Source organism: Amblyomma americanum, chromosome 6, assembly GCF_052857255.1.
Source record: "Amblyomma americanum isolate KBUSLIRL-KWMA chromosome 6, ASM5285725v1, whole genome shotgun sequence".
NCBI lineage: Eukaryota > Metazoa > Arthropoda > Arachnida > Ixodida > Ixodidae > Amblyomma > Amblyomma americanum.
The window spans coordinates 27459779-27473010 of NC_135502.1; the positions used below are offsets into that span (position 1 = coordinate 27459779).

Below are 13232 nucleotides of genomic sequence, written 5' to 3' on the forward strand. Positions count from 1 at the left end.
TGTACGTGGCCGCGCGTGCATGCACTCCCATTTTTATGCATCGCAGAAAAATAGAAAGAAAACAAGAAGAGGAAAACAAGAGAGGAAGAAGCCGGGGAAAATGAGCGTTTCGCGTAACCGAGACGAGGGAAGAGCGACGACCGAGCCTCCGGCGCCGGACACGGTCGGCCCCCGTAATTAAGGCTGAGCCGCCGGCGCGACGCGGAGTCCATTTGCGCGATGAATGCACGCACTCGGCGCCGAGCATTAGCATACAAACGCACGCACGCGCGCCCACCGACACGACGGCCGAAAGCGTCCCGCAGAAACAAGCCGCCGCCGCCGCGGCAGCGCGTGCGCACGTGACGCCCGGGGAGCACGTCGACGGCCTTCATTAAAGAGAGAGCGGCTCTGTTTGTGCCGCCGCCGGCGGACAATAATAAGCAAACGAGGGCCGACGGCGGCTGCGGAGCCGGCGCGGGGCCGCCGGACCTTGCAAGGCGGTGGCGGCGGATGCGGGGGATCCTTCGGGCTGCCCCCTTTGATGATGAGACCCCTGCCGTAGGTAGAGACGCCGCGAACGGCGTCGCCACCCTCTCGAGACGGTCGGCATACGGTGCACGCGGGGAAACCGCTCTATCGAAAGGCCGGTGGCTGAGTGCACGGTTTACGGATTCTGCCTCATTCTAAGAAGGCGGCGGCGAGAGGACAGGAGTTGTCAAGGAGGGCACCGAGCAACAGCGCACACCAATAACAGTCGGCGTGACGTCCGTAGGCGCAAAATACAGGGGGCGGTAAAGTAGCGACTGAATACACAGAATAAGGGATGGCCCTGAGCATCTGCTGAAGCACGGCATTCCGAAAGTAATCCGGGCAGCGAGAAAAGCGGAGGCTTGCAAATATGAAAGTGAGCATCTCCGGTTTAGCGGGCGGAGTGATACAACAAGCAGGTGAACGAAAAACATTCCGCGTAGAAAGAATTACTGTCCGAAAGATACCCAAGTGGAGATATATCATGACCGTCGCTGTGGAAAACTTGGCTTAAATTTGAACCATGAGAGATTTAAGGAGAATAGACTAGCCTGGGCCGGGAACAGAGGCTGAGAACTCATGCTCTGCAATACACCAAAATGCCTACGGTGCAATGCGGCCGCAAGTGGTTCTCACAAGATGGTAGTATAACGAAGTCCACGCAGTAAGCAGCACTCGTATCCATCACCGTTAAGTGCTTAGCCCACAGAAGTCGGTATACAAAGTACATCTTTCATGGGTTTTCCCGTGTCATTTACAGTGCAGTGAATGAATCACTAGCACCAAATCCATACGCATCCTGTTTCGTAGAACGCTATTTCAGCGCCAGCAACCAGTGCTGACTGCAGCGTGCGATGAATGATATCCGTGAGTGCTCTTGGTTCACTGCCCTCAAGAAAGAGAAACCCTCACTCACGCACATTTTTTCTTCCTGAATTAATTTTATTTCACCAAAAATCCAGTTTTTTTTTCAAGGAGTATAATGCGCTAAAGTTCTGTTTACTCGTAGAACCCATTCTGTGAAGGCAGCCATAAAGCCGCAGACCGCTCCAGCTCCCCTCAACCCGCCTAAAAACATAGTGGGGCTGCTATCTGCGACATTAAACTGACATAGGAAGGTACACTCACGTTTCGTGGGGAGTAAAAATGACTACCCAAAACTTCTGAAGTGTAGGTACATGTAAGATAGCAAAACAGTTTGATATGTGAAGATAATGCACGGACGGCATGGAACCGGGACATCTCCAGCGTCCTGTCGTTCAAAAACTAAAGGTGCACATCTCTTCAGTGATGGTAGCCCGTTTGCTAACTACCTGCTTCATGTAATTTTCCGCACCTTGGTCCTGTTTAATGCAACTGAACAACAGAAACTTCACTTTCCACTTCGCAGACAGTTTCTGTAAGCGTAATAAGTTGGAAAAAAAAACCTTTCCGACGGGGCCTGTTTCGTGCGCCATATATAGCACGTTACAGACCGCATTGGCCGCGAAAGCCGTGAGACGCAAGGAAACGCTTAGGCCAGAAGAAAGGAGACAAAAGATGCCTGTGACGTGTCCAATCAAACCCTCGCCCGTGTTGAGGATACGTGCCATTTCCACCAAGGACGACCACAACACGCGTGGAGCGCGCCTTCAGGCTTTCGTTCTAACGCAATGCAAAAGCGCAAACAATACGGAGGAAAAACAATTAAAATGTGCAGCGCTTAAAGTACCAGTGGGACAGCCGCACTCAAAACTATCCGGCCGAGAAAACGGCGCGGGCGAAACTAAATGGGCGAACTGTATATTACCTATAGCTATAGAGGCAGCAATGAGATCGCTATAAGTTCAGAGGCAAAATCCAATACGAAAGGTGTACTCCAGAAATCCAAACACGCAAAAGAACGAAGAAAAGGGTTACGGACACGTGTATTATAACTAACACCAACAGCACAACTTCATTTAAAATATAATTCATGGTGAGTAAGTATTCCCTCTAGATGCTGATGGACGGAGCTCCATCATTGAGTATACGCATTGTTTGCTCGCACGTGCACACAAACGAAGAAAAAGTGACGGATGCGCATATACAACCATCTACATCAAGCATATGACGTAGAACGTTCCAATGTTTACGGCAGGATACTACCGTTCCTGGAAGGAATAATTTTCAAAGCCACTTTGAGATATCAGTGCTTGTAATGTAGATGGCTCACAATCCGAAACATAAGAGTAAGTAAGGCCACTCGCTACACGGAGGAGAGAAGCTAAAGCAGCTGAATGCAATTTAACGGTGCCCTCAAATACAAGGTAATCCGTAGCAAATGAGAAGCAGCTGAAATTATCTGGATACTGAAGTTTAGACCGTACTCCGCGGGACACGTACAGAAAATAGTTCCGTAAATGACGAGGTACGCGTACTTTCCTGCAACGGCTCAACCAAAGCGTGAGTAGTTACCAAGCAGTGCAACAAATTTTGCGGCACGGGCTCACTCAGGGTGGCGCTTATTTTTCAAAACGACGGAATTGCGCACAAAGATTATAGAGCGGAGCATTCGGTACTGATGATTAGAGCTCATATACCACTCGTTCTTCCACTGCAGCGTCGCAAAAGGAGAAACTAGGTGACAATAAAATGAACTGCTAAACCGCTTCCGGTTAACTTTCTACTGCAGCTAATGGCAGTCACTTCGGAAGTATGAGAACGAGTCGTCGGAGAAGTAAGTAAGGCAACATACTTTCTGGAGAAAAGAAGAAGAAAGGAAACAACGAAAGGCGACGAAAAGATCTCGTTCTGAATAGGAAAAAAAAATTGAGCCAACTGTTCACGAGTGCGTCAACAGAGCTGGACAAAGACGCCTGACGACAGCCCCGAAAACAAACACGACACCTCAAGAGCGATAAAAACCACCCATGCGGCTGGCTCGGCACATATAGAAGCCTCAGCAACGTCAACAGCACCGACGGGACCCTCGCGGAATAAAGACGTGGTCGGGGCCTCAAGTAAGCACGCGAAGGAGAGCACATCGCGAGAGCACGCGCAAGCACGAGCCAACGGTCCGGCGATTGAGGGGCGTCGAAAACGGCCGAGCCGCGCACAAACACGTCGCGAAGATGTGAGCGTCTAGGACAGAGGAGGAGCGGAGGAAAACATAATAAAAAGAGAGAAGACAGCAGCAAAGCGGGAATGAGAACGCATCCTCCTCCCGCGGCCACAACCGCGGCGGCGGTTGGACGGCGAAAGCGATCGGCTTGACGTATTCCTTTGACGGCTTTCAAGGGCGAACGCATCTGCGTTATGGCCGGGGCGCGCATATCCATACAAAGCACGCGGGGAATATCACTTGGAAATGCGAAGCTCGTGCGCCTCTGCCCAGAGCAGCCGCCATCTGCACCCCCCCTCCCTTCTTGCGCGAGTGCGTATACGCGACACGCCTGTCTGCCCGCGCCCATATTCGCGCATTTCCATAATCGTGGCAATCTTGCGATGATTCGACTTTCCCGGAATGGTGAGAGGAATAAAGAAAAAAAGAAGAAGAGGTGGGAAACAAAGAATACAAGGAACCGGATAGAAGGGAAAGCAAAAAAAATAATAAGCGAGTGGAAGAAACGGGGTCGGAAGAGGAGATGGACGCGTGGAGCAACGCGCAACGACGCTGTCAATTGCCGGATTTTGCGGTGCGAAAGCGAAGAGCCGAGTCGAGGACCCTGCGTACGCGGGCACTGCCGGCACAGAATAGCGCCGCGGCTGTTAGCTTCCAGGGGCGTTTTCTGTTCTTCCACGACTGGAGGTCTGCTCAGTTTCGAAAGGTTTGTCTCTCGCGACGAATACACGGAGTTTAAAAAGAGCAAAGTAGTAAAGATCCAGAAGAAATAACGTTATTTTATGACCGAACATACATAGACAACGACTGCTCTTAGTTTTGTGAAAGCTATATCTCGAGGATATATGTAACACGCTGAAACACCCGGTGCAAAGACTCCGCCTATAGAGAAATCTTTACAGCGCAATTCGTCTTTACATTAGCGCACGATACGCCACAGCCAACGACAGGTGGTGATCATCGGAATGGAAGTAAATTGCATGCACATACACGAAGGCAGAAAAACCAATCAGGAGAACACAATTCGTTCCTGGGCGAAAAGGAAAGAACACTACACGCACCGTTGGCACTCTAGCAATACTTCTGAACGCTTTCAAATTAATCAATACTAACGTGAAGATACGCGCTGTCATCAAGAAAGTAACAGTGGAAACACCGCCTGCCCACGCCTGCCAAGCTGCGATATAGGAACCGATTCCCAGAACAGGGAGCAATCACAATTAAGGGGCCGTCGGAGACCGAAACAATTGCCGGCGAGCACTCAGGCCACTCAAGAAGTATCAAGATTGGTGCAGTACAAATGAACAGATATTTTTCTCTTTTTTTTTTTATGAGGACCGTTGGAAAACCGCCAAGACAGACGGTGACTAAACACACTTAATAGTGTTTGCCACATGAACTGACCGAGAGCAGGGAATCTTTGGTAGCGTTCAACACAGTCACAATTTTCCCATCACATGACCGCGCAATGCTACAAACTCCATCCATCTCCAGAAAACAACTACAACAGAGCAAGCCGATCGTCATGACAGGCTAAGAGCTGCGGCTTCTGTGGAGCTTTGCTGACAACACTGGCAGGTATCAGGCAAGCAAACTTCGAGAGAGCGAAACACTCAAACTCGCCAGAAGCGCAAGCGAACCGAACGGCTGCTTGAAAAGCACGAAGAAGCTTGAAATGGCAAGAAAAAAAAAACTTCTTTGGAGAATTACTCCGCTGAGTTGTGAACATATCTTTGCCAGCGTTAAGGCGACATGCATATGCCACCATGGGAAAAACGGCTGTCTTGAGAGTGGTCTACAGATGTACTATCGCGCTCAATATAACATGCAAAGCGTATGAACTCAACGAACTGGGGTTTGCGCTTTGTAGCATATCAATGCGCCTCCACACAAAGCATCCAACTTGCAGAAAAATTTACTGTACAGTCTTCGCTCTACAGAATGCTGAATGCACGAGTTTCCTACGCCGGCTGGCTAGCACAGCTTCAACAATAGAGCTCCCACCAAACCTTGTGCGCTGCAGCTCGTATTGAGCGCGATGTTAAATTGTGTGTATGGTCGAGCCAGCCGCACGCGTTGCAGCAATGTTAGACATCTAGTATCCGACATCTTGCTTATGAAAAGTGAACCTACGGCTAGAAATTTCTGCCTTACAGCACAAAGTGCGATACATTGTAACCACCTTAGCGCACAGCAGCAAGCCCTGCGTATAAACTGGCATCGCAAACCGGAAGAGAGCAAACACCAGTCAACTAAACCTGCTTCCTGCAGCACAGCTCCAGTCACGCTAGACACGGACCTATCTAAGCCCGCTGCAGCAACTTAACAGAATGACCCCCCCCCCCCCCCCCCCCCCCCCCCGACAATTTCAACCAGCACTTGCTAAACATCCTTCCGCCAGTAGATGCAACTGCGTAGCCCGGCGCTTTCGCATTTTCGTGCAAGTAGCACTTGGAAGCTAGTGCAACTTGGTTGGTCGATGCTAGTCCTATCAGAATGCCCGGAACCGACAAGGAACGATAAGTCGCGTGGCTCCCGTAATGTTCTTTAACGTGATGCTAGTGGAAAAAAGCGAAATAAACAAGGAACACCAGCAGCCGTATCATGCCTCGATAGAATCGCTGCTAAAGTTTGTTTCCAACACACAGAAAGAGTCCCGAAGCCTCAAACACGTCATGCACTACGACACGCGCGACTAACTGTGGTCGCATCGGTACATAACTACTTACATATACACTTTCCTAGAGGAAGCACTGTGTGTATTCGTATTTGTTGGGTCACTGCACTTTTTAGACGTGCTATAAGCTTCGATAGAACTCTACATAGTCGACTGCAAATGAAATGCTGAAGATGTGTACTACAGCGATGCTGTGAAGCGGAACTCCCTCTTTATGGAACTGTATGGCTAATAACCATACTGCCCTGCCTCGTAATCGAACGGCCGGCGACAATTCAAACAGACTAGGGACTGCTGGCAGAGGCAGCCTTCGTTACGTTTCCGTCGGTGTGTTTCACTCAGCACGCGCGGAATGCGTGAAATGAAAACAACGCAAGGTAAACGAACAGGGAGCTAAGACGCGCGTTCGCGATAAGTGGCGCATCCGTGCTACCTGAACCCCGCCGGCGCTGTCAGTCACCGAGGGGAGCGCGGCCAACGCGAGAGCGGGCAAAACGGGGAGTCGACAGCAGCTGGCGTTCGGCTCTCTCTACCTGGCGATTCGGGGGGGCTGAGCTGGGCCACCAGCAGGCTGAGGTCGAGCGGCACCGGGTCCCCCCGGCAGCACGTCGCGGCGCGCACCTGGTGCATGGCGAGGCGGCTGCGGGGCCGTCCTCCTCCTCCGGCGGGCAGGGGGGCAGCTCGCGGCGGTGGCCAGCGCGCGCCTCCATCGACCGAGTCCCGTGGCGGCACCGCTTGCACTGCGCGGGCCGCACGCCGGGCCCCGAGCGACGACCCCGGCGCCGCGAGGCGACGCTGGCCGCGCACGCCGACGACGCCAGGCCCAGACGCTCGCGCACCGCGCACGGGGAAGGACGCGCGGGCGAGACGCGGCGCACATGCGGGAGGCGGACACGAGACCGCGTGCACGGACCGAACCGGCTAGCGTGGCCACACACTCTCGAAGACAGTTCGACGGACGGTCCTGAGCATCGCAAACTGCGAGCGTGGTGCCAGTTTGCTCACGCCAAAAAGGAACTGCTGAAGGAAAAGGGGAAAAAAAAGGCAAAATATCTTACAAAAAGAAAGAAAAAGCTTAAAACTGCTGGCCTTACGCAAAAATTTCCAGTCACTAAACTTCCATTCCTTTAGACGAAATCTCAAGAGATTTACCAGCAAAACGGTGCAATCTCCATGTCAAGGATTTAAGCGCGGAACACTGTCAAGTAATGGTCTGGCGCCCTGTAGGGCACAACTTTGCGAGATGGAAATATACGCAGTACAGCAGGGGAACCGAAAGAGACACAGGGACGTACAGTATTTTTGATGCAAATTCAGGAGTAACAACAGCACACGAAAAAGAAAAGAGGTAAATAAAGACGATGAAGCGTTGACGTCAGGCATACATTGTCGCCTCCGGTTAATTTGCGAGCTACCACTGGTTTAGCGGCTTAATCTCCCATTTCGCACCCAGCTTCGCTGTTACGTATTCACCGAAGACGGTCATACAGGTAAGTCATTAGACATGCAGATGTCGCCCAACCTTCCTACAGCATGTGTGTTCACTCACAGCGAGGCTCAGGCATCTTTCAAGTGGCAGATGTATGCATACATGGCGATTAATAGACTGGCTCACGTTCAAACAGAAACGTTCACGCCCACAGGTCGCGTAACAATTTTTCTACGATCGCGAAGTAATACCGTGCGACGTGTGGCAGCTCGGACTATGCTCGCGGTTGCGAAAGGACAAGCCGGACACCTGTAAGCAGAGCATACGTTACAATGCTGATGCGGAAACGGGGTCTACAATGTATTTCAACATTTGGAACAGAGGCCTTTCTTTTTTTTCACTCGTCCGCAATGTTATTCCGCTGTTGCAGTGTTGTTCCGCAAATGAAAATAAGCTGCAGGAAGATGAGAAAAATGAAGGATTCGTATGCGTCGCGCAAAATTCATTAACAAAAAGAAAATGACTCTTCTTTTCGGAAAATAAAATTAATTATTACAATTCATGAAATTAAACATGACGCATATTTTTTTTTTCAAACCTTATGTGGCATTTCGCATAAGCACCGCCGTCTAAATTACACATCTGCCAACCGAAAACTTCGCAACAGGGGCACTAACACAAGAAAGAATAGTGGCAGATGATTCGTGTCCCTCGACACAATGATAGATTCAAGCGGCTGTCATCGCTTTTTCCCCCGAAGAGCGGCCCCACGCTGCAGAGTAGTGTGCTAAATGCTAGTCATTAGGGAAACCTTTCTCCCTCTTAGGACACTGACAGTTTCGACAGCGCCCATCACTCATAACAACTACATAAGCGCGCGTTCAAGGCTGGAGTGCGCCTGTGAGAAGGGCCCTTGGGCCATGTGGACGCGACGGTAATCAACGGCTCCTCCAAATGAGGGGTACCTGGCCGGAAGAGCTGGAGCCGCAGCATGGGTGGTGCGGCGGCCCGGCGTTCCACCGGGGGGCCCGGGACGCGTTGGCGCCGCAAGGCGCGCAGGTCCACGGGCCGCGGGTCCAGGCCGGCGTCGGCGCCCGCCGCCGTGCCCTCTTCTTCGTCGGCGCCACGGGACACTGCTCACAGCACACACTCACGCCGGTCGGCGACGGCACGACGCAGCCCGCGAGGCGCGCCGCCGGCCGCGTGGCCCATCGGGGAGGGGGTTCGGGCGCTGCGCTGCTCGCCGACACTCGCTGCTGGTGCCCGGCCGCCCTCTGGCGAGTCTCTCCCGCTGGCTGCGCTCACGAGCCTCCTCTCGCGTCTCCCGCCGCATGCGGCGGCTCGCGCTGCGCACCCCGCACGCGCACCGGAGGGCGAGGAGGAGGCCGCCGCGAGCGCATAGTGCGCACGCGCCGCGCGCCCACCACGCAAATCGCGCCGCGCAAAATAGCGCACCGCGTGGGGGAAGGGCGCGCTCTTTCCATACGTCGCCTCCTCTCCCGAGGGGGGGCCGAGACGGAGGATGGGGAGCGACCTTGTCGGAAGATGCTGCCGTCCGCCACCACAACGACGCCGCCGCGGCGGAGAGAGGCGCGTCGCTCCGGCTCGCGGGGCAAGTATGCGCGCCACAGGAGAGAAGGCCGCGTGTGTGCGGAAGGAGGAGCTGCGGTTCGGCTTCGCTCCGGACGCACAGCTGTCGCGATGTTGATCACTATTAGGGAGAGAAGCGGTTGACGAAGGCACGGCACATTTTACGACTTGCTCTCTCTTTGTAAGCAACAGCGTTAACCCCTCGTGCGAAGAACTTCTACAAGAGCAATAAAGTTTCCAGGCATTGTCCCGAAGGCAAGCTTTCAAAAGGGACTGAGCATACTGCAAAACCTGCCGCGAATTAGATTGAGGCCATGTTCGTTGGAGCACGCTGAGCACGCTAGTGATCCTCGGGAGGAGGGAAAATCGTGCCGCAAGGACAGGAGCCAAGCGAAGTCGCGGAGAACAAACGGGACTGCCCGGAACTCATATATTGCCCTCTGCTCCCAACAACCCGGCAGCGGCCGGGAGGCGAAATAACGACCGAGCAAGGAACCCCAAAACCCAGCACGGGCGGGAGGCGGCGTGGCCCGTCGATTCGGCCGTGCTTCCCGCGTCTGCATACGTGGTACGTCTTTGTTGGTCGGCGGCGCCTTTGTTCCACAAATTTGGCTCCGGGCTCGGGGCGGGGGGACAAAGGGCGGCTGGCACGCTCTCTCCCAGGCCGGTCCCAATATAGAAGTCGGCAGGGAAAGCAGCGTGCCCGGCTTCTCCCCCCGGGCTGCCGCTGCTTGCTTGCCGAGGGCCCCAGAATGAGTGCGCTCTCTTCGCTCCAGCCGGGAGTGCAGCAAGCGCACTCGGAACCGAAGTCGCTGAAACAAACATCGCATGCAGTGGGGCGTGTGCGAGCCGCGGTGGGGAACTCGCAACTGCACTTACTCAAACTGAGGCGCTGAACGAGTCCCTCGCTAACCGCCGCATTGTCACCACGATAAAGCCGACGCTGTTCTTGCGAGTCTAACGTCTCGGATCACGCTCTAGTCACGAAGCCGAGAACATCTGGGTATGCATCGAACTTGTAAAGTGAGGCGCGGCAAATGCAAATGAAAACTGCGTAGAAAGGATGCCGTATCCCAGGGGTGCCCCCAAAAGCTTCGAATAGTGCCCCCAGTGCAGTGGCGATTGTTGCACAGCAGGGTGCAAGGGATTCCGCACCCCGCCCACGGCTGCAGCGATTAATCGCTCACCGGTGTTGAGCAAGGCGGAAATCTAGCGCTTTCGCGGGAAATGACGGATTCCAGACACTGAAAACAAAAGAGGTCCAGTCACTTCTTCGGCGACACGACCAACTGCGCGTTTCCAAATACACCACTTTTCACCGTTCTCGGGAGGGAACGCGGTACGAGTGCAGCATAAACATCATCATCATAATCAGCATTACTACACCCACTGCAGGGCAAAGGCCTCTCCCATGCCTCTCCAATTAACCCTGTTCTTTACCAGCTGCATCCACCCTTTGCCTGCAAAATTCTTAATCTCATCCGCCCACCTAACCTTCTGCCGCCCCCTGCTACGCTTACTTTCTCTTGGAATCCACTCCGTTACCCTTAAGGACCAGCGGTTATCTTGCCTTCGCATTACATGCCCTGCCCAAGCCCATTTCTTTCTCTTGATTTCGACTAGGATGTCATTAACCCGTGTTTGTTCCCTCACCCACTCTGCCCGCTTCCGGTCTCTTAACGTTACACCTATCATTTTTCTTTCCATGGCTCGCTGCGTTGTGCTTAACTTAAGCTAAATGCTGGAAGGGGGGGGGGGGGGGGGCAGCATAAACACGAACGTGCTTATTTATGCACTTCGCATATACTACACAGACAGATGGGCGTTTGACGCCAAAAAGCGATAAAAGAGCGAGGAACAACAGCGTAACACTGTATCAAACGTCACGATCGCCCGAAAAAAAAAATGGTGAGAGAAATTCCGGTCAAACATGTTGCGTTTCACTTACTACGCGCGGCAGCACAGCGAAATTTGTAACTGCACTGTGCCATGCTACGCTTCAGCGCACTCGGCGCAGACAGCGACTCATCATTAATCCTCACAAGCAGCTTCAGTGGCTTTGGAGCGGAAAACTGCATTGCAGCTAAGCGTGCCTGACGTGTGCGAAGTTGGAAGCTTATGCTAAACTTAACGTTCGTTCGGGAGACTGCCATCGCCATGAGGAACATTTTTGCAAGTCTCTCGCATTCTCCCGACGAAACGAAGCGCGCAATGGAGAGCCTCGACTGTTGGACCAAACCAGAACCCACGAAAACGGTTCCCTCTTTGCCAGCGCGTACAGCAGGGATAGCAGCACATGTCAGCGGCGTGTAAAGAGAGCTCTTCGCGTTGGTGAAAAGGGGGGTGGGGGGCGGGGGAGAAGAAGCGAGCACAATGAGGAATCGAAATGGTCAAGTAGCAACAGGCCTCTCCGAACGAACGCACGAACGACACGTGCCGACGAGGCAGCGCGCTTCGAACTGGGCTCGCAGCGGGCACGCATCGTGGCCGGCCGACCGTCAACAAAAAGCGCCGAGGCGGCTGCGTCGTCGAACTGAATAGGGCGCTCCACAAGGATTCAATTCGAGACGGGCGCCACTGTTGCAACGCGAACAAAAGGAGGGACCCGCTCGCCACGCGGGGCAGGCCTCCGTCTGCTTCGACCGCAGCGGCCGAAAGTGAGGAAGCGACGGGTGTATCGTGTCCGCGCGAGCAGATATACCTACGCACCCAGGAGGTATGTAACGAGATCACCGAGGTGTTCATGTCTGTCCGCGCGGCGAAAAGGCACGCACGCACAAAGATAGAGAGCATATTTTTTTCTTAATACAGGACTGCGCCATGCTGCAAACACGAAGGCGACGCACTGTCGCCATTGTTCGGTGACGGTGGGTGCCAGAATAAAAAAAAAAAACACGAAGTCGAGTGACAAAGCAGTCGAGTTCAAACCAGGTGGAAAGGCGAGACGCTGAAAGCGTCGCTAGGATACAGGCGAAAACAGTCGTAGGTTAAACCGAAAAATGCGCGTCCCTGAGTACTCGAATAATACCTCACTTCGACCGACCCACGAAGCGGGGATGAGAGGAGGCGGCGAGTTTGTCGGCACGAATGGCCAATTTTCTTCGGAAGGCAACAGTGCCCGGATGTAAAATGGGAGCACCTTGTCCCAATCCTTCTGACCAAGTTTTACAGCTCACAAAACAAAGAAGCGGCCTGTCGATCTACGACTTTCGAGCGGCAAGGAAAACACTACTACAGGAACAAACCCAAGTTCAAAGAAAAGCTACAGCTCGAGGCCGAACCAAAGACATCCACCGAACACAGCGAGAACAGCACAAAAGGTGTGAGCCAAAGGCCGGTAGAAAGGTTTACCTTCATTCAGCTCATCCTAAAAAAAAAAAATGCTTTCTTTTGGGGTACGGTGTGCACACTCTGGTCTCCGTTTCTTGTTGATACCACGAAATTCATTCCGCGACTCAGCACGCTGTTTACAGTTCGCCCAGAAGGAATGAGAAATAGCGTGTAACCAACCAGCGGACGATAAAATAAAACATAATAAAAGCCGCCAAGCCTCGTGTCGGCAGCATGCGGCTGCGATCTGATGAACTCGTGAAAGCAGCGCCATCAAGAAGAGGGCGCGACCGGACACATCGGAGCGCACGTGCATGCGCATGCACCGGGCCGCAGTAAGCGCACCAGGGGCAACGGCCGACCATGCTCGGCACACACACAGAGCGGCGCGGGCCAGCGTAATCCGGTTGTTTTTGCCCCGATCGGGGATCGGCGTAAGCGGCCACGTTTGGCTGACACATTTCGCCGGCGGCCGTAAACACGTATACGTGCGCTGCTGCCCGACCCGAGGTGTGGTGAAAGGAAGGACCGGCGAGTGGACGAGCGCCGAAGGAAACGAGGCCGCGAAAGGATGAGGAGGAGGAGGAGGAGGAAAGGAAAACGAGGGACCCGAG

At 53.4% G+C, this 13232-nt stretch overlaps 1 protein-coding gene across 6 annotated transcripts in view; it reads right to left on the reverse strand.

Moving 5' to 3' along the window:
* Positions 1-13232, reverse strand: part of LOC144136480 (uncharacterized) — a 600742-nt gene that overhangs the window by 129786 nt on the left and 457724 nt on the right. Inside the window, exon 1 of one of the 6 annotated variants that reach the window (XM_077668843.1) lies at positions 8664-8994. The exons of 4 other annotated variants lie outside the window; for them this stretch is intronic. In XM_077668843.1, coding sequence (XP_077524969.1) covers positions 8664-8691 — 28 coding nt within the window. In that variant the 5' untranslated portion in view covers positions 8692-8994. Of the gene's footprint in view, positions 1-6802; positions 7006-8663; positions 8995-13232 lie in introns of those variants that run through there. One more of the 6 variants, XM_077668839.1, reaches the window with a different exon arrangement.